The following is an 18739-nucleotide window of genomic DNA, read 5'->3' as shown; positions in this document are numbered from 1 at the left end:
GAGAACTTAGTTTAGTTCCCTGGAGGACTAAGAGGAGGTGGGAGGATGCGCCTCTGCTGCATCCCTCACAAAATCCTGATTTCAAAGAATTGTTCTGAAGGGGTATTCTCAAAGGGGAAGTAACAACCTGTGTTCTGTCTAACTTTTCAGATGGTCTTTGAACCACTGAAACCTGTCCTGGCTGTACACTCTGATATACTGTGTTAAAAAAGAAATAAAGAAGCAGGAGAAGAAGAAATATACCTTTTCCTTGGAAAGCATATACAAGTTTTTCTCAGTGTTGCCGTAATGAAGGTTGACGAAAAATGGGAATGGCAGAAAAAGAGATAGCTGACCCTGCTGTCTGAGAACAGCTCAGATTTTGAATTTGTAAACACAACAGGAAAAAAAAATACTGACTGCTTCCTGACAGGCTGGGTGTGCGGTTTTCAGTCAGAGGAGCTGATTCACTTGGTCTGGCTTTTGCAAAGGAACAACGAGAGGAATAAATTTCTCTGAGAGGGTGTAAAGAGCTTTCCTTTCCTCTAGAAAAAGTTGAGCAAACAGGGAGCACTGATTTGCGTGGTTGAAATTTGGTGAGGCATGGAAAGGACACTGGTTTTCAGCAAAGTATGATGTTTGTTCAGGGTGTTGTGAATTCAGGAGTAAGAGTTGCCACACTTTAAAGACACCTCTCAGTCGTACTGAGGTTTAAAGGAGCTGCAAGAAGCTTATGAGCAGCGATCTTGGTAGTTCCCAATGCTGCAGAGAATCTTCCAAATACTTACAGCCACACCTTGATACCTTATATCCTGCCTTGTAGGATCTCTGTTGATGTGCCCACTACAAGAAGACTTTGTTAAGACCAATTAAATGTATAATATTTTTTTAATACTTATGTTTTGGAAAAAATCAATATGACCAGTTTCCCTTTGAAATGACAAGCCTGTTGTGCTGACAGAGTAGAACACATTAGGAAGTGGTGCTTTGTATCCTCTCAAGAGTAATGTGCTCTTGTTTTCTCTTAATCAGCAGGATGTTCTCCTGTATGTCAGATGTCTTAGTTGTTTTTGTGATCTCTATCAGAGAAGAGTGAGGGGGGAAAATGTCAGAGGAACAGAACAGGTTTAAAAGCTTTATAGCAGAGAAAGCCTGCAGCCCTGCATTTCTGCTTAGGTAAAAGTAGTAATCACCACCTTAGGGTTGGAGACTTCATGTTTATGTTTGTGCTTTAAACAATAAATAAAAGAACAACTTGCCCTTCAGAAGAACATAATATGTAGCCTGTTGAAATACTCTGGAGCATAAGGGACATAATTAACCCTTTTCCCTTTAGCGTGGTTATGTTTCAGAAGCAAGATGTCTAACACACTATTTGCCAGTTCACTGAAATAAGGACTTTTCAACTTGATTCTCTGAAAATGAGACCTCTTCTTCCTCCCTCCATTGCCTTCCCCTCCTTCCCTATTTTCTGAGCTGCAGTTTCCAATAGTGGTTGCCTTTTTTTTTTTTTTTTTTTTTTTAAACTTAAAAGTAGCCATTGAGAAGGAAAGCTTATTTCCTATCACTCTTGCTCAAGGCTATAGAGAATAGATCTTGGAAGTTCAGGCACTTGTCCAGGCTTTTCAGAGGAATTTTAAGAGATGCTTTTGATGCACTGAAGGAAGGGCAAAGACTTGAAAGGACTAACATCACAACCAGGATTTGGCTCAATGCATGAACAAAACCTCTTCCCGTGATCCTTGAATATTTTGCTTTACTGATCAGGTCTTGGGTAGCACAAATCAATTCTGAACTATTCCCTCAGATAGTTTTGGTATGATTCAGTGAAAATGGGCTGAAATAAGACAGAACCTGAAATGCTTCCAACTCCTTTTTTCCCATCTTGACTCTCCTTGAAATATGTGAATTAGTGTGAGAAAGTGTCTGTAGCTCCCACCGGGTCAAATGGAGGTTGAGATAAAAATACTCGTCTCTGTGTGTATTGTGATATTGATCGTGGGGTGGTAAATAATTCCTTGGCAGCAGGATTGCCAAGTCTGGTGTTTTACACTTCATTTGTAAGTTCTGGTGCAGTCTTGCTTCTGGCTCTGTGCTCAGATCTGCTTTTTGTTCTTTGATAGATATCTGCTTCATTACTTCCTTTGACCAGCCTTTCCTTTCTGATAAACTGTCACCCTTTGGATTGGTTTAGCTGCCTGGAGCTCCCAGGGTCTGTTGGTGACAGTATTCTCTTTTTGTTGTGACATTTGAATAAATTAACGGTCTCTATGAAGCCCTATTCCTGTTTCTTATCTCGCTTACATGGGTGTGCACAAGTTCGCACCAAAAGAAAGGTTGCTTCCCGGTCTCTTTCTTTGAATTTCTTTGTTTTTATCTGTTCCATTGTTCACGTCTTTATGCAGCGTTACCCAACACAGTCATTCCTGTCACTTAGGGACCTCCTTCTTTGGGCACTCATGCTTTCTAAAGTGGACTAGGAAGTTTTCTGTTAAAGGCAGTGTGGCCCTTTCCCTGATCAGGGGTGGTTCTGAGTTCAGGACTTTCTCTGTGTCCTAAATTGCTGGTTAACTGTGGAGGCAATGAGGAGACCGAGTCCTGGTTTCTGACTCTGAAGCTGAATGAAGCTGGCATGTGGTAAAGCAAAGCACTGTCGGCTCAGATGTGTTTTCTTAACGTGGAACCAACTAGCCTTGCACAAATACCGTGGTTTTCTTTCACAACAGTGGAGCGAGGCCGGCCGAGCTGTCAGACGGGTGAGGCGAGGCCGAGGGCTGTCCATCACCTCTGCTCCCACACCAGTTCACCTTCAAGCTGGCAGCTGGAAAGGAGGGTGTTCTTGTCCAAAACCTTTTTACTTGTGCTTTTCCCCCCTCCTCTTACTTTCTGTTTTTCTTTCTCTGGCTTGGTTTAAAGCTTTGTGTTTGGACGTGGATGTGGCGCTGTTACCTGGCGCGGTTGTGCCACCGAGCACCCGCCCCGGCAGCACGGCTTGTGTTGGCAGGAGCTCTCTGGCTGATGGGACTTCATGTTGTTTGGGCAGGCAAATCATAACTGCAGGCAGGAGAATGCCTTTTTTGGGGTGGCTGTAGTGGCACAGTAGAGATTACATTCTTCTTCTACTTCCCAGATTGGCAGCTGGTTTTGCTGTTGATGATGGTGGGGAAGGATGTGGGGTGCTATAATTAGTTGTGGGATTTCAGAGCTTGGAGAGAAACCTTCCTTGTGTCCGAAGGAAACAGTCTCACCAAAACTTTTTTCAATGTAGTCTGGGTCCAGAGAGAGGTTTGCTTTGATGCAGTCATGAAGCCTAATTCTCAAGTCTTGTAAGCAGCTTCTGTTCGTGTGTCAGTTTCCTTCTCATCAGGAGACATTCAGAATTATTTTTTTGGGTGGTCCCTCTGTTTGGGAGATGGCAGCTATTCAGATCAGCTAATATTTTTTTGTCTATCTTGCAGAATGTAAAGTGTCTGAATTGTTATCATGATAAAAAGGTTTCTGAATGCAATGAAACTAAAGAATATGTCACTTAGGCTTATATATTTAGGAGTATATTACAGGGTTCATGTGGTTTCTCTTGCTTCCCTTTGTCTAGTTCCTCCTTTCATCTCTTGCAGTGGATAAAGTTCACTGTTTAATTTTTAATCAAAGTTCTCTAAGGAAAGATTTCTTATCACTGGTTAATTATAAATATATTTTCTATAATAATTTAAATATTAAGTAGTGCACATTTGTTAATACTTTGCTGAAGAAACACACCTGCTCACAGGCTGAGGTTCCAGGTGTTGTGGTGCTAAACCACCTTTTGACAGCAGTTGTTCACTCCATAGTTCCTCCAGGGAGGATATGATATTTTAATTCCATCAACTAGGTCATGGCAGTTAAGTTCTATTGCAGTTAAGAAAATTCGAGTCTGGAAACTTCTAGTGTGTTGTGTCCCCCCTGTCTAAGGTGAAAATTGCTTTTTGAGAGAATGAGATCTTTCAAAAAATGGTGCATTTCAAGAATCAGTTCAGGTTAAACCTAGAAAAGCATGTTTAGATTAATTTTTTCATGGTGAATGCAGCAAGCTTATTTTAAAGATGACTTTAAAGTTGTGTACCCGAGTTAAAATCTCATTTTGTGTACATCCCTCTGTAGATATCCACTATAAAAACAAAGCAAAACTTTCACTCGGTTGTTTTTCTCTCCTTGATGTTATCTATCTTTTCTGACTCAAATTTCTTCTAATTTCTTACATTATCTTCTTCATGACCACAACAAATAGTGAAATAGTGCCAGGGAGCTAGCTACAGTCAGGCTTATCTGTGCCTTTAGGTGGGAGAGGGGTGTGTATATGAGGTAAAGGGTAAAACAAGTGATGAAGACTGAGCCCTCCATCTTGGTTGTGCCTTGATTTACCTTCTGGAATAAATCTGTGCTGCTGCAGATCCCAGTGAGGGGAGGTTCCTGAAGTTGGGGTTGCCTAGAGCAGCATGCAGGTTTGATATTTCTTGGTTTGTCCTAGTCCCATCTCCTGTAACTTCCTGCATCCTCTTCCCCCCAAAGTCTTGCAACACCCTTCTTGCAACACTCTTCCCCCCAGTTTTGGCTGAGAAGGGGGCTGGAGTAGGTAATCCCTGATGAGGAGCTGCTGAATGAAGGGTGCCATGGATTTATTTGTCTCACCCTCTTGGACCCACTGCTTTCTCAAGAGGGAATTTGTTAGAAATGCATCAGGGTAACCTGTTGCACCCAGGCTCTCCAGAAGCACCTACCAGAGGGTGAATAATAATTTTCCTGCTTGCTCTGCCATTCCAGTGCTCTTCTGATGAAAGTGGATATGGTGACAGGAATTGCAGTTGCCAAGCAATAGAACTTAGCAGAGCCTGACTGGTTAAATACCCAAAGTGTTCTGCTCACCAGAATTGCAGCATCGTGCATCACCCACAGTGCATCTAGGCAGTGTCTAAAAACTGCGTGTGAGGTTGGAAATCCAATGTCTTGGGCAGTGTGTAAATGTGAAACAGTATGGGCTGAAATGTCACCTTGAATTTAAGTGTGGGAAGCAGCTGGAAGTAAACCACTGTTGGCTCTTCTCTTTTTAAGAAGTTATATCTATTTAGGTTATTTTATTTTTTATTTTTACTGTTTTACAGTAAGGTTCAATCAATTGCTGATGAGAACATCTGCATAGATATGTTGAAAATCCTATACTCAAGCTTTTCTTGTATTTTCAGAGAAATGAAACTCCTGGAGTTCCGGTGGTTGACTGTGCCTAAAGAGCTCTGGTTTCCCATGCTTAACCTTGTTTGCCTGGTAGCTTCTCACCTGTGTGCATTAAGGATGTTTTGTTTGAGGAGGGACTCTCCTTGAGTGGTATCACAGAGGTGTTTGGTTCTGTTTTTCCATGGTTATTGTGCTGTGGTGCCTCCAAGACAATAAATACCGTGTGAATGCTGCCTTTGTGGAACAAAGGACACTTCCCTTGCTTGGGCTGGGTTTGTGATACTAAAAGTGAGTCAGAAGCATCCAATTCACCAGGAAAGTGAGTTCATGTAGGAACTCCTCCTGATATAGCTACTTTGGTTCACATTTGCCTTAAATTGTGTTCTGATGCAAGTGTTTTTGGTTGATAAGGCCTGAACTACGTTACCTTGTCTTTGGTGCCAGCCCACGTGTTTTACCTTGTATTTGGAGAGGAAGGTTCTTTTTTCAACCTAGTTAGCTCATGGCTGGAAAGCCCCACAGCACCTGCATATATGTAATTTAATACCTTTAAAGCCCTTTTTGGGGATTGCAAGTTGGTCATATTTTAACTGCCTTGAGAAAGCAGGTTACAGCATGACCTATGTGATTTTTGAGCTGTGTAGCTGCCATGTGAAGGGAGGGGTGGGAGAGCTCCCTGTTCTGTTAAATGAAGTTTGACAGCATTAACTTTTTCTTCTGTTCAGTTAGATCATTGGGTTTTTTTAGCACCATGTTAAATTTCTATTTTGTTGGAAATAAGCGACTAATGGAAGTCTTAGTTTAGTTTGTTAAAACAGAAACATTGCTGTGGAAGGCCAGAGAATATAGGATTTCAGTGTTTGACTGCTTAAGAGCTGGTTAGCACAGCATAGTAGGGCCCTGTGTTGCTTATTGTTAAGAGTAATTGCATCAGACTTGTAATTTTTCTGTGGATCTATGACTCACTATTAAATCCTTTGCTGACCATTATGGATGCAATTGTATGTTATGATATTGTTTTGTCAGTTGGCTTCTCATGAAGCCTGAATGATCTGGCCTGATTAGGCAGCCATTTTTGGAAAATAATAATACTAAAAAAAATCCCCAAAAGCTTTTAAAGAGTGACAGCTTTCCTAGATTACTGCAGGGTGGCATGGTAAAGTCTTCCTAAATGTGAGTTGCTGAGCCCAGCCACATGATGAATTTTCATTCTGGAAGAATTTGGCTGCATATCCCAGCTACCTAAGTACATATCCCATAGGTTTCTGTCAGCCAATTGCTGAGTCACTTGGATGTGCAGACAACTGTTTTAAAAACAAATAAATAAAATCATGTGCACAACTATTTTTTTTAAAGGTGGAAAGAACAGTCCCCAGGAGAGACAATTTTTGCTAAGCTCTATTGTCATCACAGATTGTGAAACATAAATTCAGTGTTATAAACAGCTTGTAATTTCAGTCTTCCATTTTTGCTTTAGCAGGCATTAGACTGAAGCTGCTGGCATTGGGTTTAAACATTATTAGCACCATTAAAAATGTTTTACTCTCATAGTTATTGATCATAATGTGCCACCTACTCACTTGTATGTTACACATTTTGTGTAGAATGGCACGTGCTCATTTTATGGCGCTGTCAAGGTGTGGGATAAGAAAAAGTGCAGAGGTTTGAAGTCTGTCTCCTGTGAGGAGTGAGGAGTGAGGAGTGGGCTCATCTTTAGAGATTTGGGCATTACTTGCTTTCTTCTGCAGTTTTTTTTTAATTTTATTTTTTTTTATTTTATTTTTTATTGTTGTTGTTGTTTGACAATTTTCTCACAAACTCGACCAGGCTGTGACTCTGCAGTGTTGCAGGGAATTATCCTGGAATTGCATTCAGCTGGTGCTTCTGACAGCTTTCCCTTGCCTATAAAAGCACAGGAGCAGCTTGCCAGGGGTTAGAGTGTTCAGCTCCAGCCACTGTAGGGTTCAAACAATGGCTTTCAGTGTTTGACACCTACGGGGTGTTAATGGGTGAGGAATTTGCTGGTGAGGTTCATCTTCGAGTTAGCAGAGACTCTTACAGGCATTGCCCATAACCTGGGTACTGCAGATCGGGGTTAAAATTTTGCTGCTTCTTTTGCTGGCTTTGGTAGCTGGGGGTTCTGGGCTGGATGTTACCCTCCCTCCATTCCTGCCCTGTGCACCCATGAGGATGAGCAGGAATCCATGCCAGCTGATGTGCTATTTCAGCAGCAGGAGGTAATGGATGTGGCTTCACAGGAACCCCTGGGGGATGTGGTGTATCAGAGCAGCCTTGGTCAGAGAGGATTAATTTGGGGATGACTTGTCATGAGGCTGCTTTCACGTGAGCTGGGCTAATTCTAGACCTCCTTGCTCTGGTGAGCTGTGTAGAGAAGGCATCAATCAGTGTTATTAAAGGGATTCAGTTCGTTTTGTTGGCTCCATTTTTGCTAAGCTGCTGTTCCTGTTGATATTCAAAGTAAAATGTTGGCAGAGAGGACCCAAGCGAGATGAGGGACAAAAACGTGATTTATTCTGAAATTTTATTTGTGTAAACTTATGGGGAAGTTGGAGGAAGTTCATGGAAAGCAACAATGCCAGAGATATCTTTAGCCAATGACAGCTGAAAATTGTAAGAGCAAAAAGGCAGAGACAGTTTGAGTTTGTGATGTGGGTTGTCGCCCTTTTGTGGGTTATTTTTGTGAGTGTTTTGTTCTGGTCAGCGTGGTAACACAGGAGCCCTTGGATTTGGAATATATAGTTAGTAGAGTGGCAGAAGAGAAGATTAAAGTAGGATGTGTGTGTTTTTCTAAGGGCTGTGGGAGACAAGGAGAATGTGTGTGGAGAAGGGGAATCTAGTTGCCTTTTAAAGTATTTGCACCAAATTTGATTGGCCTCTTGTGACACCACTTTTTCTTTCCAAATCTGGGTGAAAAGAATTCTGTAAAAGGTTTATAGGAGTGATGAGTAGCATGAGGTAAATTAATGATAATAGACTATGTTTCTCAGAAATTACAAGCTAAATTGCAATATAGTCTCGAGTCCTGTGAGTATTCTGAAGATCTTAGTGGTCTGGCTTTGTCCTCTAAAGCTTAACTTGTAATTAAATGAAAAAAACCCCAAGCCCTCCTTCTTGGCCTTAGATATATTATGAAGAATGTTCTCAGGACTCATATTCAAATGGAAACAGTGGGGTTTTGTTTGGGTTTGAGTATTCCCTTTCATGTTTTGAAAGCCAAAGATGGCAGCGTTGTGCTAGTGCTGGAAATACAGAAGTTTAAGTTCAATTATGGTATTGCTTAGCAAACTCTAAAATGATTGACATTTTCTGGGTCGTGGGGTGCCTTTTATCTATCCCCTCCCCACCTTGAAAGATGTAGCTTCATAAAATCTTGGTAAATGTAAAGAGGTTTATGTAGCATATTCAGTAAAGAGAAATAGTTCAGTGGGTAGGGAAGCAGCTTGAATCGTGATGTAGATTTAGTTCCCTCCTTGTTACTGGTTCTGACATCCCAAGAGGTAACACAGAAGCTGGCTTCCCTGGGAAGAGATCTAGTGATTGATGTGACACATACAGGATAGGTGAGCTTAGAGAGTACAGAAATTTTGTGGGAGGTTGTGTAAGTACATTAAAGACACTAAAATATATATCTCATTCATAGTGTCACTACGGAGGCAAAACCAAGAGCTCAGTGGGTGGTGGAATCCTGTGTTAATGTAAAGTGTCATAAGCAATCTCTCCAACCACTGATTTCTGTGAACTCCACATTTAATTTCTTCTTTGCAGAGTATGCAATTAAAGAATCCTGAGACTTCAGTAGTAATTTTTTTTTCCTTACGTCTGCAAGTGGTGCAACTGTACTGAAACTTTTCATGGGCTCGAAGGGAAATTGTGGTTGTTATGCTGCTCCTTCTCAGACTTTCTAGCTTTGCCTTCCATGTCATTGAAACTACAGGAACAAAGAAGGCTTAGGCCCAGGCCATGGGCTGCAGTGACTCTCTGGTCAGTGATGACTGAATAACACTTAAAAGGGATTATTTTAGGGCTATATGAGAGTCCTGATGGCTTCCTTAAAACATGCATAATTCGTGGGAATAAAAATGAAGAGAGATATTAAGGTCAAGTTATACTTTCCTCTGTTTCTAGTCTTTATGGGCATCTCATTTTCAGACTATTCCTTCTGTTTTCAGTCATGTGTCCTTCTGCTTCTCTTCTAACCAATGGCAGTCATGTAGGATAACTCCTGATGATTTGCTTTATCCTAAGTTCAGTTTCTTTCTCCTAGCATCATTCAACCTTTTAGTGTCTTCAAGGAAGTTTTTCGGATCCCTAAGATTTTTTCCAGTGTGCCAGTTAACCCCTCCATTGAGTTGATCCAGCAGATAGTAAACATGTCAATATGCAGCCCGTGGTACATTATGCAGATCTAAATGCACTCAGTGCAATAAACATGTTTTGTTGTTGTGAGAGAGGGATGGGAACTCTGGAGATGCTTGCCTGAAAAGGGATGTGCTGCATGCTGGGAATCTGGGATGAGGGCAGCTGGACCACAGCCACATTCAGTAGCTGTTTTGGACTCTTTTATTTATAAGGACCTGCCATAGATTAAAACTAAAAAACACATGATGAAAAGGAAGTGGCTCTGTTGGGAATAAATAACAACACTGTTCAGAAGATGTGCTGATCTCCCAGAAAGACCCACAGCCCTGAGCTGACATTACTGTGGGGTGATGTGGTCAGGCCTCTTTCATTAGAGCAGTTTGGGAGAGAGCAATGTTCTGCACTCAGTAACATCAGCTCCGTGCTGACCAGAGAGCAGCAGTAACTGTCTGGGAAAGCCAACCTCTTCTTGGAGTGGAGTGTGCTCAGAAAAGCCATTATTGGCAAAGTGAGATGTGGTGGTGTAAGCAAGCTACTCTCTAAAAGTAGAACCAGCCACAATTGTGTTCTTGTATTAAGCCTTGTAGTTCTTTCTTTGTGTGGGAATTCATCCAGCACTGATGGTGACATACTGTGCTTGTTACCAGCTGTGCAGAATTTCAGGGTAGATGAGAAGTTGAGCAACCTCATGCCCTCCCTTAAAAAAGAACTCTTTGGAACCTTGTGGATCACAGACTTGGCCCTCAGAATGGGTGTTACAACCCCTGGTCAGGAAAACAATGTGGAATTAAATCAATTTCTGTACCTTCAGTGCTTGTTTTCAGCAACCAGTGTCAAGGGATGCTCTTTGTAAAACGGAAACACTGGAGGTATCCTTGTTTAAAATTAACTTTGCATCTCTACTGTGAAGTAAAGGAAACAGTTCTCACAGGAGTGAATTCAGGAGGGGGAAAACAAAGGGAAATCAGAAAGCAGAAAAAAGGTGAATGTGAACTGATATTGAGGTTGCTGGTGAGATGCTCATGGCAGGCTGTCTATCCTCATTCTCGTTCTCATTTCAGAGACGTAAAGGACTGCTCAGGCTGAACAAGTCTCTGTTGCTAGGGAAAACCTGATCCAGCTGGGGTAGACTTGTGCTGAAAAGGCCTTAGGATTGTGAAAGGGATGTGCTGGATTGACTCAGAGCTGCCTTGGTGCTGTTTTGTCTGAGACTTTGTGGTGTTGAGAGGGCTGGATAGTGGTGGTTGCTCCATCTTTAACTTCTGGCTAGTTGGGAGGATATTGAGACTGTGCAGTGCAGTACAGCCTTCTAATGTCATCCAAAAAAGTCAAGTGTCAAAGGCAAGGCTTAAAATGTCAAGGAGTGTGGTTTTTTCCAAGAAAAATTAACATAGTTGTGTTTCTTTAGAACTTCTAAATGGAGCAACCTGGAGGAATACAAAACTTGTAACTACACCATGATGAAATTGCTTCTTGTAGGAAATGAATCCTTCTCTTATGAAAACCAGTGAATGTGTGAGCTGTCAATGCTGCCCATGAACACCTTGGTATTGATAGTGAATTAGCTGTGATGAATTTATGTCCAGATGGGATGTGGTGTAGCCAGCAGAAGTTGTAGTGTAGGGTGAATGTTGAACAGAAAGCTCTCTGCTGCTTTGTCTGTGCTAGCATGAGGTTTTGTAGAAAGAAGAGAAGGGTTCCTTCGAAACACTGAAGGGCAACAGCCAAGTCCTTTCAGGAGTCACCAGTGACCTGAAGTAACTGGTGGATATAGGAAAAGAGTGAAGAGCTGTGTGTGGAGTAAATGACTGTTTGTAAATAGATGGTGATGAGATAGCAGGTGTTTCTCAAGGTGACAAGGCAGCTCTGTGTGTCAAAATGGTTTTAATGATCCAAGTGAGCTTTGGCAAATTATAGTTAAGGTCGAGAGGAATCTGCTGGATCACTGCACTCTGTGACACAGCTGGTTTGGAGCCTGCCCAGCCTGTCCTCAGCAGTGGTGCTGTGTGTGTTCACAGCCCAGCTCTGCTCCCAGCCAGGGCACCACTTACACAGAGACTTGCCAGGAGGCTCTGCCAGATCAAGGAGCATTAATTACTCTCGTATGAACCTGTTACGTGCAATCACTTTTCCTGGTAGTTCATTGACCCCATCTCAGTTACATGAGTCGGCTTGGATCTCTCTTCTGACTAGGAATGGGCTGCAGATCGTCTGGATGACTGGGGTGTGGAGTGGGTATTTCTATTGCCTTTGGAAGTTTATATGCCCTGCAGTTTGCCCATAGGATCCTCCCCATAAAAAAAAGAGCACAACAGGGCTTCTTGTTCTCAGGACTCCTTTACTAAAGAGCTGTTTCCAGGGAGGCATTTGTGTTTGTCTAGGTACAGACTGCGTTGCTTCACTTTGGTATTTTACCATACTGGGGAGTTATCTTTTAAAAAAATAAATACATTTGCCTTTAAAGAACAAATGTCTGACTCTGAATTAGGTTCTTGTTTTAGGCCGAGTCTGATAAATGATAGGCAGTTTAAGGAAAGGCTTGGAAATCTGTAGGCAGCTGAATGAAAACAGCATGAATCTGACTATTGGTAATTATCCTGGGTGTTTATAATCTACCCAGAACTAGCCGGGCAGGGTAATAAACATCTGTTGCATTTTTATGTGCTGTTAGTGAGCAAAATAAATACATAATAGTTAATTTCCAGTTCTGAATTAAATGTAAAACAAAGGCAAGTTATCCTAGTCATATTAAAAAAGTTCTCTAAACTGGAATATTCAAAACTCTTAAATGGAGTATAAATGCTCTAAAGAGCATTTTCTGTGCACTTCATTGTGTCTGACAGACGAGTTTATATTGTGAGTCCATATACGCTTTCTCTCAAATGGCATCCAAAGAAAACACAGAACAGCCAGATGGAAATTGGAGTTGACTTTGAGCTCTGATTAATTTGTTTTTCATAGAATCCTTTTCAGAGCAGAGAGAAAAACGTGAGAAAAAGATGATGTATTGTGGTATAATTAACTCTGGTGAACAATGTGAACCCAAAAGAAAATTTTTTTAAAAGATATCTTCTTTAATGGGAGCTGATTTTTCCAAGTGTCAGGATGGCCCACAATGCTTGTCCTATTTCACATTTGTGTCTCTGCAGTTCTCATTATATGTGTAAAGTTCTGAAAAACATAACTCACTAGATGAACTAGTAAGTTCTTAAATCAGCAATGTCAACAGCCACTCATCTGTGATCAATTTCTAATGTGGGACCCCACTGCACTTCATCCTTTTCCATATTGAGGGGATGATGTTTCATAACTGAGGCAAGTGAGTGCATACTTTTGCCACGGAGCTCTAGAAATTTCATCGATTTATAAAAGCATTAAATATCTAAAATTAAGTAACTTTTGAGCTGAAACAAACATGAAGCTAAAAGCAATACGACTTTGAAAGCCCAGCCTCAAACAGAGACACGAACAGATATATAATGCTTTAGTTAACGGTTGCTGCCATTTCTCTTACAAATTGTTCTTTAGGGTATTGTAACTCAGCTGTTTTTAAACCCATCACTCTGGAACCTTGCCTGCAAAATGTCAGCACAAGTGCAAATTTTATTTCTTTAACAAAATAAAGGGCTTGGAGCAGTTAGGCTTTCTAAACTTTTATGGCAGGAGAATAAATTCTGCTACTTTTGCTTTGCCATAGCAGGAGCCATACTGTTCACCTTGGCCTGCCAGCAGGCAGAGATGGAAGCCAAAAGGGTTTAATGGGGGACATTGTGTGTGTTTTAACTTGCCTTTTTGAAACAAAAGAAGCTCACTGTCAGAGTGTAAATACCCTTTGGGCAGAGGGCACAGTACCTGTGGTGGATGGAGGGTTTGTGGCTTTAGAACATGATTTCTGAAGTTGAAAGCAAGACATGGGTACCAGCTCATTGAAGGAGTTTAATAAGGCTCAAGGTTGTTTTTCCTACAGGTTCAGGGGAGAACTCCTCACTTCTGCACTAACCAGTGCATCTCTTACCAGATCTACTACCTTGGAGTTCTTTAATATTCTCCCTCTTCTATCTGGCTTCTAAAGATGGATAGTGCCAACCCATTCACCCTTTTTAATGTTTTCCTGAAGTTCAAGCTGTGACACATATTCCAGCAGTAGAGTCCAATTTTTCTGAAATCAGTATGTACAAAAATGGGGATTTCCTGTCTCAGTGCTCATGGGGACCAAGTGTTCCTGGTGGTACATTAGTCTTGGTGTTTTGTTTTGTTTTGTTTTTTTTAAGGTCTAGGGAATGAACTTTCTTGCACATAGCTACTTCAGTGCAGCAAGTCACATTTAATAGCCTTTGCTTTCAGCTTGAATCTTTACAGAAGGAAGATTAGGTAATAGTTTGTGTAGAAACATCTGTTTCCTAACAAAGATTTCGCCCTATTTTATTTTTTTATGCTGTCCCTCTAACCAGAAAGTCCTTTAGTCTTTTAAAGACTTAGAAGTCTTTAAGTCCTCGTTGGGTATTAGAGTTGCTGTGGTTTTAGCATGCTCATGCTCTGGATCTTTTGTTAGCTTAAGTTATTAGCCTTAGATAAGTGTTGTGGGATGGAAGGACTGCTTTCTATTGTCAGTGCAATTTCTGAATCTCTGGACAATTTGTCTGGGTTAGAATTTAAGTTTTTTGGCTGCAATGCTTGTTTAGACCTTCCTCTTGTCTGAGGAAAAGAGGTTTTTAAAATAATTAAGCCTAGTATGCATTAAAAGAGAACCTTTCCACAAAATTGAATTGCTTGGTGTTTATTTGAGGTTTGGGTTGCTTAAATAAATAGGCATTTTGCTTTGTTTGCTTACAAGCAACTTAGTATCTCTAATGGGGAATCTTTTTTCCATGTTTTCCAAAGAAGACCAGCTCTGAGGGTTTTGAAGAATAACAGCTTTCTACACTCTGTAGTTCTTTGTTTTAAGTCCAAGTGGATTGTATGTGTCTAAATATTGCATTATTAACACACATGTCTTCTAGTGCCTTTAATGTTGTTATTGAGATGTGTCTCTAATATGGAAAAACTTAATACATAGATTTATTTGGGAATAATCCTTTTGGTCATTATTTTCTTCATTGAGTTCATTGAGTTCAATCTGCTGTTTTCAAGGAAAGATTCTTCACTGTGATGCTCCATGTTCTTGTAAATAAATTTATCCTGTGTTTCTTAGAACTCAAGAGACTTTTTTATATCTTGGTGCCAAAATTAGTGAAACTTGGTTTACTGGAACATGCAAACAGGAATTCAATGCTATAAGTCCAAGCACTTTGTTTTCTTCCCAGTCACAGAGCAGGAAGTGCTGACCAGCTTTCTGTGGATTTAGTGTTGTTGCTGACCTACTGCAAGACTAGCATTCCAAGAATTAGGGCTTGTTTGGCGTGTGACCCTGGAAGGAAAGAGTGATTTGAGGCCGGAGTTGTAATTTTCTGGGAAATGCCCTCTTTGTGTGCCTGTGTCTTAAGCAGGGTGGGGAGTGAAATAGTAACATAATGACCACTGGATCACTTTCTGTTTCACCTGACTGGTTTGAAGTGATGTGGCTGACGCCCTGCTCTGGGCACACGTTCATGATCTAATTTGAAGCGGGGCGTGCAAAAGCATTTGGCTTATCTTTTTATTCCTCAGTGTAATGCAGCTCTTGTCATCAGCAATAATAACCCAACGTGTCTCTGTGTGCTGCAGAGTATAGGGAGAGCTGCCATCCCCGTGGTGCTCCTGGCAGTGCTTAGCGTGACAGGTTAAATGAAATGAAGGTTCCATGTAGGTGTAAATCAAGCACTCATTTTCTATTTTAACACTGCAACCTAATTAAAAGTTAAAAATCTTATGGCCATCAGAATATCCTTCTTACGTTCCAGTTTCAAAAGGTTTAGGAATGCCTTATTTACTAACTATTTGCAGCTTATTTACTAACTTTTCTTCCTCCTTTTCCATTTCAGTTTGCGGGCCAAATGTCGACATTCGCAATGATATCCATGAGCTGAAGCGCCTGGAGAACTGCACGGTGATCGAGGGTTTCCTGCAGATCCTGCTCATCTCCAAAGCGGAGGATTACCGCAACTTCCGCTTCCCAAAGCTCACTGTCATCACTGACTACTTGCTGCTGTTCCGTGTGGCAGGCTTGGAAAGCCTCAGTGATCTCTTCCCCAACCTCACAGTCATTCGTGGCAGGAACCTCTTCTATAACTATGCCTTGGTGATCTTTGAAATGACGAATCTTAAGGAGATTGGGCTTCACAACTTGAGGAACATCACCCGTGGGGCCATCCGGATCGAGAAGAACTCTGACCTGTGTTACCTCTCCACAGTGGACTGGTCTCTCATCCTAGATGCAGTGTCCAATAACTACATCGTTGGGAATAAACCTCCAAAGGAATGTGGGGACTTGTGTCCGGGAACAATGGAAGAGAAGCCATTGTGTGAGAAGACATCTATTAACAATGAGTACAACTACCGCTGCTGGACCACAAACCACTGCCAGAAAAGTAAGATTTGAGGAGATATCCTGTTTTTGTTACCTCTTTTGAATGTTTAGTTTTGTGGGTTTATTTTAAGCTCTTCAGCAACTGAAACTTTTATTCTAGTTGTTTATAGTTTGCATGAGTTACCCAGTTGCCACACAAATAGATTCTTCCCCAGTCAGTAAAGGTTTGTTGTGGCAGCACATCCTCTCACAGGATTTTCATAGGAGAATGCTGCCACAGTTTGTCTCACTTAAATTAAAAATAAAAAGAGAAAACACAAATCGGCAACTGTAAAACACGGCCCAACAAACTCCCCGAGTTATTTCCTCTTGGAAAAGGTGGGAAGTGTAAGTATGGAACCAATGCCATTGTAGCAAAGCTGGAGGCAGCTTTACCTGCCTTGAGGATTTGGCAGGAGGTGGCCATCGAGTGCCATCTCCTCCTGCTGCAGTGACATTCCGTGTGTGCCAGAGCTGTTGCCGTGCGTGCTGAAGCTGTTAACTGGACTTTGTTTTTTGCTTCTCTTGGCGTGCACCTCCAGACATTCCTGTAATGGTAAATCCTGTACGTAAGGACTTGTTTACGGACATTAATTTTCACAGTACAGTCTGTAGAGTCAAAGAGTCCATGAATATCTTCACTTCCAGCGAGGTTACCCTTGCCTGTTTTGTTCTTATCTGGCAGGTTTATGTCTTTCTGATAGCAAGTATTAGCAAAAACAAAACTTGATCCCTTCTCACTTTTTAAAAATAGAGTAAACAAACACATAATTTACTCAGGTAACATGATTACATGGCTTTTTGAGTTCATCCTGTAACTTTACGAAAGCTGAGCCCTGCAGTATCAGTAGGACTTAATTACCAACAGTCGTCACTGGGAGGAACAGTTCCTAAATTCCACATGCAGTCTTGACCAAAGCTGCCGTAATGATAGGAAGCACCACAGTGTGAGAGAAATCAGGACTGTATTCGGGTTACCTTCATCTGGGCATGTTGTGTTTTTCTAAAGTGGCTTGTCAGTTGCTTGTGGAGTCCTCCTGTGCAATTAGAACTGCAATTAAAGTAGCTCGTGGGGCAGTTTCAGTCAACACATGCCAAAAATACCTCTGCAAAAGGCATTTGGAGTATGTGCTTTTATCAATACTTACAGGAAATAAAGTTCGTTTTTTAAACAGAGCAAAGAAACCCCCTCAGCCTGTTACTGGGAGACTTTGTGCTTTGCCCAGGGTGAGGGGAGTGGTTCTGTGAATCCTGCAGGCCAAATTTATGTCTTCATTAACAGAGTGTAACTCTGTTGTCTACAGAGGGTGACCAAGGTGACTCCTGTGCAACCTCATTGCCCTCGGTGGTTTGAATAGATGTAAAAAGAGTGTATTTAATGAGATATAATGACTTACTTGCTTTCTGTTGTGTGCTTTGCCTATTTGGAGTAGACAAAAGTAATGTGCAAAAAAAAACTTTTTTGGCATCTCAGGGACTGTTAAAATAATTTAGATCCCAAATACACATGAGAAGAAATTTGTTTAAATAAAATGAGGTCATAGACTGTGATAGCAGGACTTTGAAGACAAGGGTGTAGGTAATGTTTTTTTTTTTTCCATATATGCTTTCATCTCCTTTCATGGGAGATTGTGAAGAAGAAAGCAAGTATTGGAAAACAGCCTTGAAAGGCTCGTTAAGAGCATTACTGTGTGGAAAAACAATTTGGTTTAGAGTATCTTAGGATGTACAGCATATAAAGAAATTATCAAGTTCTAATCAATAAGCAGAGTGAGAAACTTGGGCTTGTTCTAATCTGTTTGTTGTGTTAAGACACAGACTTGAAGGAAGATGACTTCAAACTTGCAGGCCATTCATGTAAAAAGAAAACAACCCCAAAGTACTCCTGCTCTGAAGAAAAACAAGGGAAGTACAAAAGTGCAGTTGTTCCAAAGGAAGCTTTTTGTCTCCCCTGCTAGATTGCTCGGGCACTTTGGCAATGAACTCCTGATCAGGAGAGGACTCTTGCAGTATGAAATCACACAAGACATGAAAAAGAAGAAAAGGAAGGACCTTTCAGTTACTGAGTGGTTCAGTTGGCGTTTTCCTACAGGTCGAGATACGACACCTATGTTATTTTCCAGGGAATATTTTTCTAGTACAGTATCTAATTTAACCCTGACATTCTCCTTGTGCGTCACAGTAATGTCAAGCTGAAAATGCTCTCTGTCATTCAAGGTTACTTTGTGCCTTTTTATTTTTCTTTGCTCTGTGTCTTTGGAGGAGTGTGTATTAAATCTCTCTTGTCCTTGTTTAGGTTTTACGCTGAAAGATCTGAAGTTGGTGGGTAAATGTTGTGTGGGAACACTTGGTACTTTAAGTAGCCTGGCTTCTGTTTAGTTTTGCCAATGAGTGGAAGTTGTTTTTTTCCTTCTTTTTCTTGCTCACAAACAAAGGAAGAAGCTTGTGCTTCCTTCAATATAACTTGTGCAGGAACAATGCTGAGGGAGGAGGGAGGGAAGGATATGCTGTGTCCGAGTTAGAATAATCCATGGACACTTGTATAAAAGAGCAAGCTACAAAGAAACTGTAACTTTTAGATTTTTCTGGGTATTTTTAAGGCTCAGCATAAAGCGTCAGCAGCTCTCCTGCCAGTTTGGTTGCCCTGGTTTCTGTGTAGTGTACATTCCTTTACCTTTGAGTGCCCCA

At 41.2% G+C, this 18739-nt stretch overlaps 1 protein-coding gene across 3 annotated transcripts in view; it reads left to right on the top strand.

Moving 5' to 3' along the window:
* The window catches only part of IGF1R (insulin like growth factor 1 receptor), a 171297-nt gene that overhangs the window by 14313 nt on the left and 138245 nt on the right, over positions 1 to 18739 (top strand). For all 3 annotated transcript variants that reach the window (XM_021552606.4, XM_021552605.4, XM_085588922.1), the window contains exon 2: positions 15528 to 16073. In XM_021552606.4, the coding sequence (XP_021408281.1) occupies positions 15528 to 16073 (546 nt within the window). The remainder of the gene's footprint in view (positions 1 to 15527; positions 16074 to 18739) is intronic.

This window comes from Lonchura striata, chromosome 10 (assembly GCF_050655825.1).
Source record: "Lonchura striata isolate lonStrDom1 chromosome 10, ASM5065582v1, whole genome shotgun sequence".
NCBI lineage: Eukaryota > Metazoa > Chordata > Aves > Passeriformes > Estrildidae > Lonchura > Lonchura striata.
The sequence above is the reverse complement of the archived record's forward strand: the minus strand, read 5'-3'. Positions and strand labels throughout refer to the sequence as shown.